This window comes from Acomys russatus, chromosome 31, assembly GCF_903995435.1.
Source record: "Acomys russatus chromosome 31, mAcoRus1.1, whole genome shotgun sequence".
Taxonomy (NCBI): Eukaryota; Metazoa; Chordata; class Mammalia; order Rodentia; family Muridae; genus Acomys; species Acomys russatus.
Genome location: NC_067167.1, coordinates 37,223,148 through 37,242,216, shown reverse-complemented (window position 1 = coordinate 37,242,216; position 19,069 = coordinate 37,223,148). Strand labels below are relative to the sequence as shown.

The following is a 19,069-nucleotide window of genomic DNA, read 5'->3' as shown; positions in this document are numbered from 1 at the left end:
GTATGGGAAGGAACCAGAAAGAAACAGGACCTTTTGTATTGTGGCCTTTGTTTCTGGGGGATTGGACTATGAGCCGTCTGGCTCTCTCCAAAACTAGTCACGTGTGGGTGTATGAGCTTTATGCATTTATTTGAGGTCCTTTATTTAGTTATGGTAATTGACTTTCGCCTGTATAACGTCCATGAAAAGCCCTTTGTGCTAGACAATGCGGATGCGTTCGATTTTTTTTAAGGATCATAATCTAGTACCCTTCATGGTTCTACGTAGCTTGTATAGTAGGGTTGGTTTTTCTAACCGCTAGACGGCTCCTGGGGGGTGGGGGTGGGGCGTGCGTTCCTGGACTGGTACAGACAGCTTTGTGTAAAGTACGAAGCTGGGCTAGAACCAGGTCCTGGGGTGCTGCGCCGTTCCTTTAGGGGGTTCTTCAGTGTGCTCGTTGTTAAATTCCAGGATGTCTGTTTCTTTATCCAAGCTTTCCATTAAGTACAGGATGTCGGGAGAGACCCCAGAGTCAGCCCCAGGATGGATTCTGCCGGTCTCTGGTGATGTTTCTGCGTCAAGTAAAAAAGCATCCCTGGGACTCGTGGGATCTGGACCCAAGTTTCCCAGCGAGGTGTGCCTGGACTCCCGAAACTCTGGAAGGCTCCATCTTTTGGGGAATCTCTCATCATCCAGGTCTTCCTCAAAGTTGAACAAGTCTCTTTCTCTACTGGTTGCAACAGTCTGGGCATTGGGGTCTCCGGGTGGTGTCGCCTTTCCTGCGGGGTCTACCTGCTGCTCCGTCCTGCTCGGCTGTACTCCGGTGAACTCGAGGCTTAAGATAGAGGTAGTGGAGTCATGAGGAGGATGGTTGTCTGATGAGAACGCTGGTGCTTCGGCCGCTGTGATCAGGACCTCGGGGACCTGGGGCATTTTGGTGGGGGAGGCCCTCACACTGGACTGTGGGGTCAGGCTCTGCAGAGTGCTGGTGCGACTGGTTTCCCGGATGGTGGACAGTTCTCCCATGCTGGAGTGCAGTTTAGGGCTGCCCTCGCGGGAGTGGGATTGTTTCCGGGTGGGTGAGCCTCGGCTGGGGTTTCTCGAAGGCACATCGAGCAGATCCCGAGCTGGGCTGGGTGGGAAGAACATGGAGCTGTCGCTGGCCTGCCTGCCGAAGTTCCTCCTCCTCCTGGGGCTGCCCGGGGGCTCATGGGTACTCAGGAAGCGCTTGACCCGCCGAATCACGGAGTGTCGGTGGCCCTGCTTCTCATAGTTCCACAGCCAGTCCTCAGCAGGGAAGTCGGACCCGGACAGCCTGAGGGAAACACAGGACAAAAGGTGGAGGAGCGGAAGGATTAACTGGGGGTGGTCTCAAAGGTAAGAGGGAGTTCCAGCAACTGCTATTTACACATTCAAAATGATAACCGAGGAATATAAAAGGCAGGAATGTATGAGCACATGTTCCATTAAGAACGAAGTGATGACATCACTTCTGTCTATCTAATCGCCTCTAGAAAATTCCACTGGATAGAAGTCCCCACTTATCTCTGGGAGCTACATTCCAAGAGTCCCAGTGGATTCCCCGATTGTACTAAGCCATAGATGGTAATGCCTTTCCCATCTTAGCTAAACATGTACCACGCAGGCAGCTATAACCTATTTATTGAGACAGACTTTCCTCAAAATTGATGTATTGTCTAGGATGATTTGAACTTCTGATCCTCCTATCTCCACTGCCCAAATTTTGAGGTTACAGACATGTGCTACCATACCTGGCTATGTGGCTATAACTTTTAAATTAAAAATAACTTATTATTACTACATGTCTCTGAGTCTGTGCATACGTCTGAGCGATGGCATACACGTGCCATTGGCATGCTTGTGGAGTGACCTATGATGAGGACAGCTTTCAGGAGTCAGTGCTTTCCCTCCACTGTCAGTTCCAGGGCTCCAACTCAGGGCATCAGGCTTGTGTGGCAAGTGGTGTGTGTGTGTGTGTGTGTGTGTGTGTGTGTGTGTGTGTGTGTGTGTGTGTTTTCCGGCTGAGCCATCTTGTCCATCCAACCATAACTTTTGCAGCATCAAATTTTTTTCATTCTTAATATCATGGGTAGATTCATCCTTGTCCATATTAACAAACAGCATATTTTTTTTCATTAATCAAGAGTTTTCACTTTTCACTTAAGGGACACATTTGACAACCTCTCTTAGACAGAGACCAAAACTACCAGCATCACTACTCTTGTGGGCTATTGTTAAGCAAAAAAATAATTTAAGGTATCTTTGAGCACAAGCACCGTGATGCGGTGACCGTCGATCTGATAACTGAGTTGGCTAGCAGGTGAGGAGCAGGTGGGGCACGCACTACAGATCCACTGGACAAAGGGCTGACTTACAGCACTGGTGAGATGACGTATGACAGCTCAAGACATTGTCATACTGTTCAGAATGGCATGCAATGTAAGTTTATGGTTTGTTTTTTTCTGCAACCTTCCACTGAATATTTTTGGGCTATGGTTGACTCTGTGTTACTGAAACTTGTGGAAGTAAAAGATCCTAGGGGATTTCCATACACTTATAGGAGGATGAAAATGAAAGAATGACATCATAATGTCATGAGGAAAACAGCTTTACCCACATGGACTCCCTTCCAGAGCGTCTTGGTGACCTCCAGGGGTTTCCAGATCACACTTTGAAAATTACTGATCTAGCAACAGTGTGTACACTGTCCAAATGTGTGCTTCTTTTTTAAAATTAGAGTTAAAATAAAGAGAGATTTCCCCAGGACCCATCATTCCCCCTCACTCTATAAAAAACAGTGGGTCATAGCTAACGTCAAGAGACCGTGAGGGTTCTGTGCATAGAGATGCTTGCTACGTAAGCCTAGCCACCTGAGCTTGACCCCAAGGACCCAAGTAAAGGTGAAAGGGGAGAACGATCCCACAAGGCTGTCTTCTGCTTCATTCTTGTGCCCCTACATGTGTGCTCTGCCCACAGATAAAAGTAAAAGATGGCGGATGCAAACAACAGTTAATGCTCACTTAACTGTCACGCTAATGCTGTCTGTTCTGCTCACATTTCTACTGTTAGCAGCACTTTACAGATGTGCTGTTGAGGCCCAGGAGAATCACTGTGACCGAGTAGCTAGTGAGGCCAAAGACGGAAGTCTTACTCTGATGCTTTTGTCACATTTCACTTTGGTATAAAGCCTGCCACCCAGGCATCAAAGGACACTAGAGCCCAGGACAGAATAGTGGGTAAAAGGAAGTCCTCAGAAGGAACTGAGATATGGCTGGTGAAAACGTGACATTTCTGCTACTCAATTAGGGCTGAGGAGGAAAAATCAGAATGCCATGAAAAGGAGATGTGGAGGTGAGGTGGGCTCTCTGTGTGGTTGGGGTCCCCAGGCGGGTTTGATGGGTTTGCCGTGGCTAAGAATTTCCCATGGAAATGCTGGCATTTAAGAAGGACAATGCATCCACTCTTTTTAATCCCCTTCAAGCTTTAAGGAAAATGAGCAAATGAGGTAATGAAGCCCCTTGCCCCGAATGAGCTCTACTCCTGCCTCAGAGGCCAGGAATGCCCCACAGTCTGTGAACGTCAGCCGTAAGTGGGGTTCGAAGAATAACTTAACCGCTTGCCCTGAAGTGCCAGCTGCTCACGCTGGCTCAGGGAGCAACAGCAACCATGCTGTCCTAGTCCAGGGCTGCTAATTACACCCACGGTGACAGGATGCCTTATGCCAGATGCGTTTTCTGTGACATAAAAGAAAAGGCTGCAGCTGGAGCCTGAAAGTGCAAAGAGAAACTGCCACAAAAAAAAAAAAAAAAAAAAAAAAGTATGTGCTCCTGTGTTTATGAATAAAAGATGGATGAAATGATCACCTAGCTAATGTCCTGGGATGGTGCTCGATTACAACCCCCTGCTGTTGCCCTGACGCCGCAGCAGTGTCCTTGGCTACCAGATAGTCTCCTGGCCCTCCCTCCGAGCCAGTGCAGATCCTGTTCCGCCACCTTCGGAGATGCAGACTCATGCTTCTGTGGCCTCAGTGACCCTGCTTATTGGGTTTCAATAGGTCAGCTCACAGGACCTAATGAGTCACACTTTACAGCAATCTATTTAGCTAGGGAGGACGCAAAGGAGTGGTGAGCACAGTTGCTTGCTTAGACTGTCCCACTGGCGGTGGCTGGGAGCACAGGGGCAAGCTGGCACGCGCTCTTTATAGGACAGGCATATACTCTCTACTTGGGACTTGACTATTCGTTATAGTTTGTTTCTCTTAACTAAATCTAAGGTACCATACCTGGTAAAAGGGACATGGTCTTCCAGGGAGAACAATCTGTATTAATATTATTTCAAACTTTGTGACTCAAATGGAAAAACCAAATAAACAAAACAAAACAAAACGTGCCAGCAAGATGGCTCAGTGGCTAAAGGCATTTGCCACCTATCTTGATGGCTGAGTCTGATTTCTGGAACCCATGTGTTAGAAGGAGAGAACAGGTATCGGTAAATTATCCTCTGACCTTCACATATACACACAGGCCCATGTATGCTTAAGACACACACACACACATACACACGCACGTGCACACAAACATACACACGCATACACACACTTATACCTGCACACACATACACATATGCACACTCAAACACCCCCCCAAATAAGGGTAAAAAAGCTCCAACTGTACACTAGTTAGTAGAGAGGTACACTCACCTACAATAATCACAATAAACCCCTAGGTCAGACTGGAGAAACCCAGACAGGCAAGTGAGCAGACTGGGAAGAGGTCAGCTAACTGGTCCACATTGGGGAGATCCACCAAGGAGACCCTATTGTACTTTCCTGCCTCATAGGGCTGTGGTGTGGACACACGAGATGCACCTGCTAAGTATATGGCTAACTCTATCAAGCCTCTACCATGAACAATTTGTTACATCATATACTTTATTACTTATATTTGTTTGTTTGTTTGTTTTTAATGGGATAGCAACTCTTCTTAAAAAATATTTATTATTTGTACAGTATTCTGCCCACGTGTGTGCATACCAGGAGAGGGGACCAGATCATGTTATAGATGGTTGTGAGCCACCATGTGGTTGCTGGGAATTGAACTCAGGACCTTTGGAAGAACAGATAGTGCTCTTAACCTCTGAGCCATCTCTCCAGCCCTGTCTGTCTGTCTGTCTGTTTGTTTGTTTTTGAGAAAGGGATTTTCTATGTAGCCTTGCCTGCCCTGGACTCATTTTGTAGATCAGGTTGGCCTCAAACTCACAAATATATGCCTGCATTAGTTACAGTTTTAAAAGAGGGAGAAGGCATGGGTATAAGTATCTACAAATGTAGAAGAAAGGCCATTCATTCCTTAACTGTAACTAATGCAGGCATATATTTGTGAGTTTGAGGCCAACCTGATCTACAAAATGAGTCCAGGGCAGGCAAGGCTACATAGAAAATCCCTTTCTCAAAAACAAACAAACAGACAGACAGACAGGGCTGGAGAGATGGCTCAGAGGTTAAGAGCACTGGCTGATCTTCCAAATCTCCTGAGTTCAATTCCCAGCAACTGCAAGGTGGCTCACAACCATCTATAATGAGATCTGGTGCCCTCTTCTGGCCTTCAAGTGTACATGTGGGTAAAATAAAATAAATCTTTTTAAAAATCTACATTTGAAATTAAGTTTTTGTATGTATATTTTATTTAAAAAAGATTAGAAGTGCATCGATGAAGAAGGGACTGAACATGCCATGTGAAAGCAGTGACCTGGACAAATAAGGTGTCAGGGATTAGCATGTTTTCCGGTGGGTGTGACATGGGTGGCGTTAGTCCTGGATCGGATAAAAGTCTTGGGGTGTGTGTGAACGTTCAGGCTTTGTCTTCCAGGCTCAAATTGTCTGGTTTTGCTGTTGCCTGCACTGGAAAGGCTATGTGGAGAGCAATGCTGACGAATGTGTAGGGTAGAAAACATGTCTTGGAGTGTCCCACGCCTTCATCCTGAAACTGGGCCTTTGGAGGGACACATGATGAAGTAATAAGAGGTGTTCTTAAGGTCTTTCTGCAGGACAGGGCAGGAGCAGAACTCTCTAGTGTTAAGGAATGAATGGCCTTTCTTCTAATGCTGGCGCCAAAGACTCTGCTGCTGACACCCAGCCTATCCTTTACATTCTCTAAAAAAATATAATAAAAGACAAAAAACAAAACTAAACAAAAACCCTATCCTTTTCTTTCTCTGAATGTCATGGTTTTCAATGCTTTTATGTTTCTGATATGTAGAAACACAGTTTAAGAACAGAACACATGCTGGGCAGTGGTGGCGCACACCTTTACTCCCCGCACTTGAGAGACAGAGGCAGGTGGATCTCTGTGAGTTCGAGGCCAGCCTGGTCTACAGAGTGAGTCCAGGATAGTCAAGGCTGCACAGAGAAACCCTGTCTCAAAAACAACAACAACAACAAATGACAAACAAACAAACAAACAAAAAAACCAGAACACAGCACAAGAACTACTATGGAGTAGACTAACCTGGGCCCATGGGGGCTCATAGAGACTGAACCACCAACCAAAGAGCATGCACGGGCTGGACCTATGCCCCTTACACATATGTAGCAGATGTGCAGCTCAGTCAGCGTGTGGTCTCCTAACAACGTGAGTGGGGGCTGTCTCTGACTCTGTTGTCTGCCTCTGGATCCCAGTTCCCTAGCTGGGCTGCCTTGTTCTGGCCTCAGTGGGAGAAGATGCACTTAGTCCTGCAGTGACTTGACTATTAGGGTGGGATGGCACTCCTTAGAGGCCTCCCCTTCTCTGAGAAGAAGTGGGGGGGGGAGCAGAGGGGGAGGGTGTGAGAGGGGGACTAGGAAGAGAGGAGAATGAGCGCTGGGATCAGGCTGTAAATTGATTAAATAAATAGAACAAAACAAACAAACAAACAAAGAACAGAGTGGTCTGAAAATTTAGAGATACATAATAAAATGAGACAAAGTTTGTATGTGTACCTCATGTGGCTCTTCATCTCACTATGTAGAGACTTCAAATTTACCCTCTTGCCTCTACCTCCTAGGTACTGGATTTTTTTTTCCCTTAATACAGGGTCTCTCTGTGTAGCCTTGGCTGTCCTGGACTCCTTTTGTAGACCAGGCAGTGATCCCCTGCCTCTGCCTCCCTAGTGCTGGGATTAATGGCTGCGCCACCACTCCCGGCCCAGGTACTGGATTTAACCCCCATACATATCTGGTTGGTGAGATGTTGTGGGGATTGAACATACCCACATCCTTATTTAATTTGTAAAGTGTATTTTTAGTACATGCCAGAGGCCCAGATGTAATAGCACTGAAGCAATCACAGAAGATGCTTACACGACAGGACAGGAGCACTCTCACTCTGTCCTGTTAGTGTGGGGACGCTCAGCTGAAGCAGCCCATCTGTGCTTTGGAACTGTGCTTTGGACTGAGATGGGGGAGGGGCGATTAGAGACAGGAGGAAGGTCACAGGAAATGCCACATAGCCACCAGTCTCCAGAGGGGGACAGGGAGAGTTGTTTCAAGTAGAACAAATGACTCTGGGGACTTGAGGGGTGAGATGCTGCCGTCCAGGAAGACATAGCTGTGCAGCGTTGGGAGACTCTGCTGGGAGACACAGGGCTCTCGTGACTCAACGTGACACTGGTGGCGATGGCATTCTACCTGCCTTCCATGCTGCTTGGGAGTTGAAAGGGTGTGGAAAGTGCCAGAGAGTTCTGGAGAACAGACACTGTGAAAAGGATTCTGTCAATCACTGGCAAGGTGACGGTAATACTCGCCAGTAAAGTCCTTTTTCTTCTTTGACAGGGTTCTTTAAGAACTGCCGCTGCAGCTGGGAGCCTACCTAGAAGGTTAAAAACCTTAGATAGGATGACTTAGCAGCTAGTTAACAGGAAGGCCAGGGTGCTGGCTGTGGGTGGAGAGGGTGTACAATACAAGGGCTGGCAGAAGCCGGGGAAACTCAGGGCGGGAAGCCAGGGCTAGCGACATGGCAGGAGCTGTGGAGGGCACTGTCCTGCCCTGGCCTTTCAGTGTTATTTTTATGCCATTCGCTAGACATGGCTAACTCTGTAAGTCACCCATACACCAATACAGGACTCGTGGGGATGAGCAGGGTGGTTCCGTACTGCCTGATTCTGATAACGAGAAGGGTAGAAGGAAAGAAAGTGTGCGGCTCGGCAGAGGGATGTTTCAGTCGAAGCTGGTTTCACAGCCAGGGTTGGAAAAGAATAACAAAATCCGGCATTTAGAGACATGGGGCTGGAGAGACAGCTCAGCCTTTAAAGGCTAGGCTCTCAACCAAAGCTAAAAACATCTTTTGAACATGTACAAAACCGTCAGACCCAGAACTAAGGGTGTGAGCAGTGGAGCCGATAAGGGAGCCTGCTCAGCGTGCAGAGCAATCTCCAAACCAAAGACACAGCACACAGCGCGACGTCCGGGTCTTCGTGTGTGTCTGACATATAAAGACCAGGACAGCCCCTGCAAATGGCATGGAACACTCAATGCGTCTTATTTTGTTTTTCTGCAAAGCGACTCTATCCTCACTAGTGGAATGCTGTAATTAATTACAGATCTTTGGGAAGATAAAGGGGCAAACCCCACGCCGGCCTTTCTTTGTTCCACGTTTAAAGTGGTGTTTTTGACAACTTAAATTCAAATAATAAAAAGTCGTCTCGACATCATTTGAAATGAGGAAGTTAGGAGAATGTTGCTTGATATAGTGACTTCTGTTTTCCATGTCCGCTTTACAGTTTTAACACTGCAGTGCTCGCAAACCCAGGTGGCAACACTGGCCAGAGCTGGTGATTTGCCTGAGAAGGCTGAGAGTTATGAGGAAAACTCAATGAGTGGAATGCGGTGCCCAACAAGACCTCTTCCTGCTCCCTTCTGGTGGACAGTCCCTTCGAGTGGAGCATCCTGGGAAGCACTCAGGCTGGAGACGGCCCCAGAGCCTCGCCCTTCCTACCACCTCCTTGCGGCCTATTTGAGAGTTCAGGGCAAGAATTATGACAAACTTGGTTTACCACACCTTTCCTGCACCACATCTAACCTCATGATACCACCCCGGCCATGTTGTCACAGTCGCCACTGCTTGACAGGGACACTACAGCCTGGCCCATCCCCTGACAACTATTGTAACCTGCAGATGTTCTGTCAGAAAAGACCACTAAGCCGTGCATACCTCTGATACCATTTCAGGGTGAGAACTGAGCGTGCAAGGTGACCCCATGTAGACAGATGGAAGAAGCCCCGTGCTCTAAGATGATGAATGCCCGGCCGTTCGTCTCCTTGGGAAGCTTGTCTCTCCTTCCTTTCTGGTACATTAAGGGTAAGAAAATCAATGTGCCAAGAGCGCATTTTTTTGTAGAAGTTAGTGGTTTAGAACTTGGGCTATTTTTAGTGGTTTATAACATAAGCATGCCTTTGTATATACCAGACTATGTATTTTCTTATAAAGCGAAAATGAACTATTTGAACATATTGGCTAAGAGATGATTACTGAAAATATCAGTCTAGAAATACATTTAATGAAAAAAAGAAATAGATTTAATGAACTTTAGTAAGATCTTTGCTTGCTACAATATGCATTTTCATGTATTTGAGCTAGTATTAGTTTGCACCATCTTGAATACTTTGTATACATTGAGTGCATGTTTGTTTGGTTGGTTTTTCCAGACAGGGTTTCTCTTTGTATCCTTGGCTGTCTTGGACTAGCTTTGAAGACCAGGTTGGCCTGGAACTCAGAGATCCACCTGCCTCTGCCTCCAAGTGCTGGGATTACAGGCGTGCACCGCCACACCCAGCTGAGTGCATGCTTGTATAACTAAAAAGAGGGATTGTGGCATGGTAAACATGCTTAGAAGTTATGGCGTAAAGACAGAAAAGTGAGAGTCCTCATTTTCAACACAGTGGTTTAGTTTCCCAGTACCAAGTAAATTTTACATCCTTCTATTTCTAGCTAGAAGGAATTCATAGCAGACCAGGCCATTTCTCCTCTCTGCCGCATGGATCCTTCTAGAAGATTACTGCAAGTGTAAGGAGTGACATATGAATTGACCTCAGAAAAATCCAATAGCGTAATACTCTTTAAAATGGGCGCGGTGAGTGGTCTGCGCATGCTCAAGCATGCTTTAGGTCCGCTGCACAGAGAGCAAGCAGCGCTAGCACGCTTGCCCACCATTTCCTGAGCAGCCCCTCTTCCCCTGGGTGGATTCCTCTCTGTCACAGCGGGCAGCATGCTGGGGTTCTTCCGAAGCTCTTGAGGGATCATTGCTCCTTTTCTGTTGGGTGTTTTGATTTTCATGACCAGATTAAAGGGAGCTATGAGACCTCGGGTCTTTAATGTCCTTACACTATATTCCTCATCATCTCCAACATTTGTGTAATAAGTAACACCAAGTAGATAAAATAAAAATGGAATCTGGAGTGTCCTATGATGCTATAGCGTGCAGATAAAAGCATTCTATTTTGTAGTAGCAGATAAGCTTGGATGCTTTTACTTTTAAACACACACACATACACATATTTAACAGCACTGCTTGTTTTTAAGCATTTACACTACTGGCGTATCTTGCTTTATAAGTGTTATTTTTTTCTTTAATTAACTAATTAGTTAGTTAACTGACTACTTTTTTTGAGACTGGGTCTCCTTACTCTGTAGCCTAAGCTGTTCCTAACGTCTCAATTTGCTATTACAGGCCTGGCTTGGAAATGTTTATCCTTGTCCCACAAAGACCAATTTTCATTTTAGATATTGGGTGTGTTTTCATGTGCACTGTGTGGATAGGTCTCCTTTTGGTTGGTTTCAGAAGTTTTCTTAATCTTGGTTAATAGGGTCTTCATGGCTAAACTAATAAAAAAGATGCCTTGGTTAAAACAGTAGCAAGCATCTCATTTCAGGACGAAAGAACAAACTAAACGCTTAGCTGAGCTGAACTCAGGTGACATGAAGGGAAGAATTCGGGCCCGGAAGATGACTTCCTATTGTTCAGTTAGCTCACAGGGTGGCTTGTCACAGGGTGACTGATGGCCACACAGTAGTTATCACTAATTATTAAATCCGAAGGTCAGTGTACTTATGACGCCATTTCTAATTTGGGTGCTCCATTCAGACTGTGTGTGTGTGAGTGTGTGGGCACTTGTGTGCGTCAGTGCTCATGTGCACACACCACAGCGTGCATGTGGAGGTCGGAGGACAATCTAGAGTGCTGGTCCTTCCTCTGTCTTTGAGACAGTCTCTCACTGCTGTGGACACCAGGCCAGCGGGCTCTCCGAGCTTCCAGTGACTCTCCTGTCTCTGTTTCCCGTTTCGCTGTGGGAACGTTGGGGTTGTGGGTGTGTGGCTCTGTGTCTGTCTGTCTGTGTGTGCTGGGATCCCCACTCAGATCCTCCTGCTTGCACGGCAAGTGCCTCACCCACGGATCCATCTCCTCCTCCCTCATCAGAGTTTTAAGCAGGCCTTTTCCTCCCGAGTCTTGCTTCTGAAGTTTTTTGTTTTTGTTTTTGTTTTTATCATATTCTATACAAAATAGGAGGATAGAACATCAGTACTGATTTTGGTATTAGGATTTATAAAATGGAATTTTTAAGCAGTACTTTTAGATCTGATAGGACAGAGATGGATGGGCTTCGCTGAAGCTTCCTCTGGGTTGAAACAGTATGGCACTGGGTGATGTGAGCGCTAGCTCGCTACCTCCCCAGCCACCAGGTGCCATCCTCCACCTCCTTTATGGCACCCAACTCAGCGCCCTTTCTAGGCCACCCTAGCTCTTCACCACTCCCCCAGGACATATCCTTCAGGCCTTTGGATGCCACTTAGCCTTTCCCCTCCCCACTTCTTTCTCGTTTTCATGACCGTGTCTAGTATCTGGCACACAGTCTACTACATAGCAGGAATCTGGGGAGAAAAAAAAACTTACGCGAATAAATGAATGCGTGTGTTCCATGTGTGAAGGCACGAGTGATACACAGTTTAAACTTGTACGTCAGATTTAAAGGGGGGGGGGCTCATTATATGTAGCTAGCAGATAGGAAGAAAAACGAGGCTTTGACTGTGTTTCTTAGTTCTGACAACAAAGGGGGTTCTGTTTCATGCAGAGACGCATATTGTGTGAACGTGAAAGTCATTTAACTGCATTGAATATGAGCTGAGCACTCTCCCAGGCTGCCCTTGCATGGTGCTTTGGCTCGGTGTTCAAGGACATTTCCTTGATTTTAGAATTTCTGGCTCACGGGGATTGTGACTACAAGTCTGAAAAAGTGATATAAAAAGATAAGCCCTAAATTTGAGTTCCGAATTTAAATGTTCTTGGGCTGTACACCTGGGCCTGTGGGTCTCAGTCTCTCTGGGTCAATCTGTAACAATGAAAATATATCCCACATATCAGATATTTGTATTAAGATTCATAACCATATAGTTGGGCATGGTGGTGCATGCCTGTTATCTCAGCACTCGGGGAGGCAGAGGCAAGTGGATCACTGTGAGTTCGAGGCCAGCCTAGTCTACAAAAATGAGTCCAGGACAGCCAAGGCTACACAGAGAAACTCTATCTTGAAAAACAAAAACAAACAAAACAAAACAAAAAGATTCATAACAAGTAGCAAAATTATAGTTATAAGGTAGCAACGAAATAATTTTATGCTTGAGGGTTACCACAAGATGAAGAACTACATTAAAGGGTCGCAGCCTTTAAAAACCACTCCCTCTAACAGAATATGATACATTTTTCCCCCTCACCTAAGAAGAGCTTTCATATAGTCATCAGTAGGAACACATGAGCCAACCTTGGCTACCTAAATTACTGTACTGAAGTTTGTTTGAGAAGGGACATGCTAGCCAAGCCCAGCCAGCCATAGTGAAGCCAGCACCTCAGTTTTTAAAGTTGGAAAGAACTGTGTACTCTTTCTGCGGGATTAGGCAGGAGCTGCTAGCTGCCATCTTGCCGTCAAGAGGGGAGAGCCTGCCTGAAAACCAAGCCTCCGGGGAGAGAGGCCTGGGATGGGAGGAAGACGAGGCAACCATGAACCTATCACATTGCCCAAACCTCTGGATCGAGCCATTCCCAAAGACAGACAGGCTGGTTTCCGGGTGGGACCCCACAGAGCCCTTTTGGCATCTGTTGGTTTGAGTTTGGTTTTCTGTTTCCGTAAGCCTGGGAAAGGATCCAAGGCATGAAAGGCGTTTCTGTGAAGGGCTGACCTCCGGTTGCCTGTGTTCCTGCAGGGGAAGGTTCTGGAGTGTGAGCTTTCCCTTTAATGGTGCTCACACATGCAGAAAAGCCAGAGCCGATGAGCTGCTGTGTAATGGTTTCTTTGATTAGCCGGTTCTAGCAGAGTCCAGCAGTTTGGCAGGACCTCTCAGAGATGTCTCCCTTACGCTGCCGCTGCCGGCTTTCCTCTGTACCCTCCCCCAGCAGGCAGGTAAATCAGCCATTTTGACCTCAGCTCTTCTGACAGCTGAATTTTTTTTCCTGCAGTTTTAAATTTTATATCTTCTGCTTTTCTCTCATTGGTTTTATTTTCTGTCCCTACAGTTAATTTAATTTGAAAACTGGTTTAGATCTATTTCGTCTTTCTGTGCCTCAGGTTGGAACCCACACATCAAAGGCCTGACTAAGTGACAATCATAATGGTGTTCTGTAACCACATCTACAGTATGCTATGGCTACAATTGCATTTAATATTCCCTATCATCTGTTGGAGTGGGCATTGTCTCAAAGATCTTGTCAACTGTCTATGTTTCCAAATATAGGAATAAGAGAAACGTTTTAATTCTTCTTAAAGAACATGGGCATTTACTGAGGAGTTTGCAAAATTATGATCAGGGCAAATATGTGGATCAAATAAAAGTCTTGCATCCCCTCCAATAATTTTAACCATTATGCGGAAACAGCTAAATGGACGTTAGAACCGGGGCGTATGGAGCCCAGCGGATTCCCAGACTCTGGCTACGGTGCGGGTCTCTTTCACTCCACACGGCGGCGCTTCAAATGCTTCCTGGTCTTCCGTGGAGGGAGCGAGGGAAAGGACAAGGCATATTTAATTGTCTAAGAGCAAACTCTAGGAAAATGTGTTATTGATTTTCAAAACTGAGACGCTTGCTAGATGGCTGTGAAGCCCTGTGACTGAGGAGCGTGACCTGGCTTTGCTGATGAGGGCCAGCAACAAGCGACTGCCCCTCATCAAGACTGAGCACTCCCTGTGAGGAAGGACTGGAGGGTCCAGCCTGGGAAACAAGCCTGCCTTCCGGTGGGCAACCTTCCGTCAGCTAGACTTGGAGGGCAGCTGCCTGTGTCTCCCGTGCCTGAAGCTCTCTCACTGTTTACCACAACTCCTGTATTGCCACATGCAGTCATCCTTGGCTTTGGATCACGAAGGGCTTTAGCTTCAGACAGCCCTCTTGGAAGCAAGAGTGCCACAAACCTTTACCCTTAAGGACTTGGAGACATCTGACCAGGAGCAAAGCTTTATAGGTACAAGAGAGAGGCCAGATATCTGAGTGTGGGGAGTCAGGAACCAGGACGCTGCTGGGGCAGGAGAGCGTACAATACAAGACATGGACAAGATAAAGCCAGCCCAGCCCAGATGGGTGGGTGGGGCGGGGCGGGAGTTGTGCCTAAGGCCCCACCCCTTAGAGCTGAGCTGTGGGAGGGAACCGTTCTATTCTGAGCATGTGGCCACTGATAAGTTCCCCATGTTCCATTGCCCACATTGTCAGTATTAATTAGACTTTGAAGGGAAGAAGATGAGGAGGAGGAAGAAGAGAGAAAGAAAAAAGAAATGATGAGATTGGGGCCAGATGTTTTGGGAGAGATATTGGGGAAGGTGGAGGGAGAAACTGAGGGCGGATAGGATCATATTTCATTGCATACGTGGAACTCAGCTTAGAGATGGCCTCTGAGAGCAATCATAACTGTACCAGAGATGTGTGTGTGGGTACATAACCCCGATGACCCGAGTGATCCTGGGAACCCACATAGTCGTGGACTGAGAGAACTGACTCTATGAAGTTGCCCTCTGACTTCCACATGCACAACGTGGCACGTATCTCCTTTACGACGTAAGCATACAAATACACACGACACATTTTCAAAAGTTCTCCAAAATATCAAAGGTTTAAAAAAAAAAAAACACGCTTACCCCATCTGAACTGTTGAGCCCAGAAATGAGGGTATGCAGTAGTCAGCAGCTGCCAGGGTGTATGGTGGCCGAGCAGCAGAGTCGTCCCAGTAAATGTCCTTCTTCATCTTGGGTAAGCTCATGTGCATTTCATCCACAGCTAAGAGAGAGACCTGGAAACATTGTCATATTGTTAGGACGGCTCGGAAGGAAGGAGTCTCTAGCGGGTGGGTGGGAGTTGGGGAAATAACAGGACGTGGTCTGAGTGAAAATACAATAGCCCCAAGATAGACGTGCTGCAAGGAGGCCACTGCAGGCCGTTGTGCATGTCTTCTCCTGTTCGAGAACACTGGGCCGTGGTGTTTGTGGAGCTGTGGGGCTGTGCATCCTCTGTGCATCTTTGCTTGCCCTCTGCCCACGTGCCCTCGTGTAAACATCAGCAAGGTTCCCTCCCCTGTAACCCCACAAACACACCTCTACCTTCTTCCACTTCCTGTATGCCCTATCTTCCCTCCCTCCCTCCCTCCCTTCTTTCCTTCCTTCCTCCCTCCCTTTTGTTCTTTGAAACAGGGTCTCAGCCTGCATACTAGGATACCTTTGAATTTGTAATTCTCCTTTCTCAGCCTACCAAGCCCTGAAATTACAGGCCTATGCCACCAGGCCTGTCTATTCGTGTGTTTGGAAGAGTAGTGTATCAACAGACCTGTGCTACGGTAACGACCTCTCTGTCTTGGCTTAGACAAAGTGACAAATAGACCATTAAGCCTCTGGGAATCCGGCTTGGACAGGGAGAGAAACTTTATGCTTCTTCCCTGACAGACTGGCGGGGCTTCAAACAGATGGGTTGGTGGGAGGAAGGCCTGCAGACAGAGGCTCTGAGGGGAGCCCTCCCTAGAAAGAGAACTCCCTCCTACTGCCTTGGACCCTTTCAGGAACAGCTCTGCTTTGGGGTGAGGGGAGCCATTCATGACTGCAGATGTAAGAAGGAAGCCGGTGCAGCCTAGGTGTCCACCCTACACAACTGATGACTGGGGGCTGGTGGGTTATGTTCAGGAATTCACAGAAGACTACATCTGGGTACCACTTTATGACACCACAAATCTCTCCAGATGACAAAGCTAAGTAGGTGAGGAAATGAATTAAAACATCGCCCTGCAGTGGACAGAAGAAGAAGGTGACACCAACGACAACTCACAGAGGAAATCCACTTGGCTTATTTGAACTGGAAATGAGGTCCAGGCCAGCCCAGGTTCCAAAAGGAACTTTGCAGTGCTCAGCTAGGCTTCTTTCATGTTTGGCTAACGCTCTCAGGTCTGGGGAACCTGCATCCAGAGCCAACTGACATGTGATTCGTTACTGTTTACAAAGGACAGGAAAGCTCCTCTAACCTGCAGGTTTCTGTCAATGCACCAGTTCGTTTCAAAATCATCATCATCTTCCCCAAAAGGGTTGATCAGCTGCTCGGCAACCTGCAGGTGAGAACACAGGATAAACGGGCACATCCGAGGCAGAGCTTGCGGCTGACCCCTGCTGTAGTCGCTGCTCCTCTGTCCCTTTTTACACATGGGACCTAGAGGCTGTACCCCTGTGTTAGTTGTTTGTTCCCTGGCATGTGTTTTAATATTAAGCCTATGGGGCAGTGGACGTGCTCTGTAAACAGGCCTTGTCTAGACAGTGCTGCCCTACTCTAGGGAAGCCAGGCGCTCCACGGAACCAAAGCAAATGAGTGAAGACTGAAGGGCCATTAACTACACGCAAGGCGTTTCTATTGCCTGAGCTTTTAAGACACCTGTAAGGGCTCAGCTGATCACCTGAGGTTAAACAGCGACAGAAGACGGATCACAATAAAAAGCAATAAAAGGCAATGTCTGTTATGAGAGAAAACTGCCAAGTGATTGCACCTGGGACTCAAAGTCAAGCTGGAGACAGAGGCTTGCCTAGTTTCCAGTTTTCCTTCTGGAGGACAACTAGCTAACTGGTTTTTGGTTAGATACATCACGTAGCATTCCATCAATATTAAATAGCCTTACCGTGTTCCTGAATGGAATGGCCTTAGATGTCAAATATAACATTTTTGAACAATTTTTTTAAACATATATATGTGTGTACATGTGCATGCATGTGTGTATGTGTGTTTGATTAGTTTCTAGATTCTGAGACCATTTCAGTAGAAACTCTACCTAACTGGGGTTAAGGAGATGACTCAATGGCTAAGGACGCTTAAGCTGCAAACACAGGACCTGAGTTCAAACCCCCAGCACCCATGCACAAAGCTAGGCATGGCTGAGCATGCCTGTAACGCCAGCAATGTAGGGATCAGGATGGGTGGATTCTGAGAGGTCTCTGGCCAGCCAGCCTAGTGAAAGTATAAGCTTCTGGTGGAGTGAAAAACCCTGTTTCCAGGCAATAGGGCAGAGAGAGACAGAGGAAGAGGAAGAGGGGGACACTCAGCCTTGTGCTCTGACCTCCACATGCGTTAAGCAGGGTGTACATTCCTGCACATTCATATGCATGTTACGCGCACACACACACACACACATCGTGCACACACACACATGCACACACACACAGAGTCACACGAAACTATTCTTCTGGCTCTCAGGATTTAAATTAAACCACTTAGCCACCGTTTTCAACCTCCATTGTGCATGAGAACCACTCCCTGAAGTCCTACAGAATAACACAACAACAACAAAGCAAGCAGAACCAAAGAAAGCAAACCAGATACCTGGGTCCCTCCCCCACACACTCTGGTTTACTCAGAGTGAGGCTGAGCCCTGGCAGGAACGCTGAATAAAGCTCCCAGGAGGTCCTATAGCGCGGCCAGGGTGGAGAACCAGAGAACTGCAGTGGGGACAGCCTGGGCAGTGGGCCTCCTGTGGGGACAGCCTGTGCAGTGGGCCTCCTGTGGGGACAGCCTGGGCAGTGGGCCTCCTGTGGGGACAGGCCTGGGCAATGGGCCTCCTGTGGGGACAGGCCTGGGCAATGGGCCTCCTGTGGGGACAGGCCTGGGCAGTGGGCCTCCTGTGGGGACAGGCCTGTGCAGTGGGCCTCCTGTGGGGACAGCCTGGGCAATGGGCCTCCTGTGGGGACAGGCCTGGGCAATGGGCCTCCTGTGGGGACAGCCTGGGCAATGGGCCTCCTGTGGGGACAGGCCTGGGCAATGGGCCTCCTGTGGGGACAGCCTGGGCAATGGGCCTCCTGTGGGGACAGGCCTGTGCAATGGGCCTCCTGTGGGGACAGGCCTGTGCAGTGGGCCTCCTGTGGGGACAGCCTGGGCAGTGGGCCTCCTGTGGGGACAGCCTGGGCAGTGGGCCTCCTGTGGGGACAGCCTGGGCAGTGGGCCTCCTGTGGGGACAGCCTGGGCAGTGGGCCTCCTGTGGGGACAGGCCTGGGCAGTGGGCCTCCTGTGGGGACAGGCCTGGGCAGTGGGCCTCCTGTGGGGACAGCCTGGGCAGTGGGCCTCCTGTGGGAACAGCCTGGGTAGTGGGCCTCCTCTGGTGACAAGCCTGGGCAGTGGGCCTCCTGTGGGGACAGCCTGGGCAGTGGGCCTCCTGTGGGGACAGGCCTGGGCAGTGGGCCTCCTGTGGGGACAGCCTGGGTAGTGGACCTCCTCTGGTGACAAGCCTGGGCAGTGGGCCTCCTGTGGGGACAGCCTGGGCAGTGGGCCTCCTGTGGGGACAGCCTGGGCAGTGGGCCTCCTCTGGTGACAAGCCTGGGCAGTGGGCCTCCTGGGAGTGCTGTGACTGCCCTTCCTGTGTTGTGAGCAGCTGTGTTGCTCTTCTTGCCTGAGGTTTTGCTTAGATTAAATAGGCCGTTATTTCATCCCTAAAAATACTTTTGTTACGTTCATATTTCTCACTTTTATAGCGGCAGTCTTGTATATGTTATTGTAAGCTCTATTTAATAGTCAGAATGACATATCTGCGCATTGAGTATGTCACGAGG

At 48.0% G+C, this 19,069-nt stretch overlaps 1 protein-coding gene across 4 annotated transcripts in view; it reads right to left on the bottom strand.

Annotated features, from left to right (window-relative positions):
• Positions 1 to 328: 328 nt before the first annotated feature.
• Best3 (bestrophin 3) overlaps positions 329 to 19,069 on the bottom strand; it is a 40,296-nt gene continuing 21,555 nt past the window's right edge. For all 4 annotated transcript variants that reach the window (XM_051172911.1, XM_051172912.1, XM_051172915.1 and 1 more), the window contains 3 exons: positions 16,510 to 16,590; positions 15,143 to 15,294; positions 329 to 1,294 (listed from right to left, as the gene is read on the bottom strand). In XM_051172911.1, the coding sequence (XP_051028868.1) occupies positions 379 to 1,294; positions 15,143 to 15,294; positions 16,510 to 16,590 (1,149 nt within the window). In that variant the 3' untranslated portion in view covers positions 329 to 378. The remainder of the gene's footprint in view (positions 1,295 to 15,142; positions 15,295 to 16,509; positions 16,591 to 19,069) is intronic.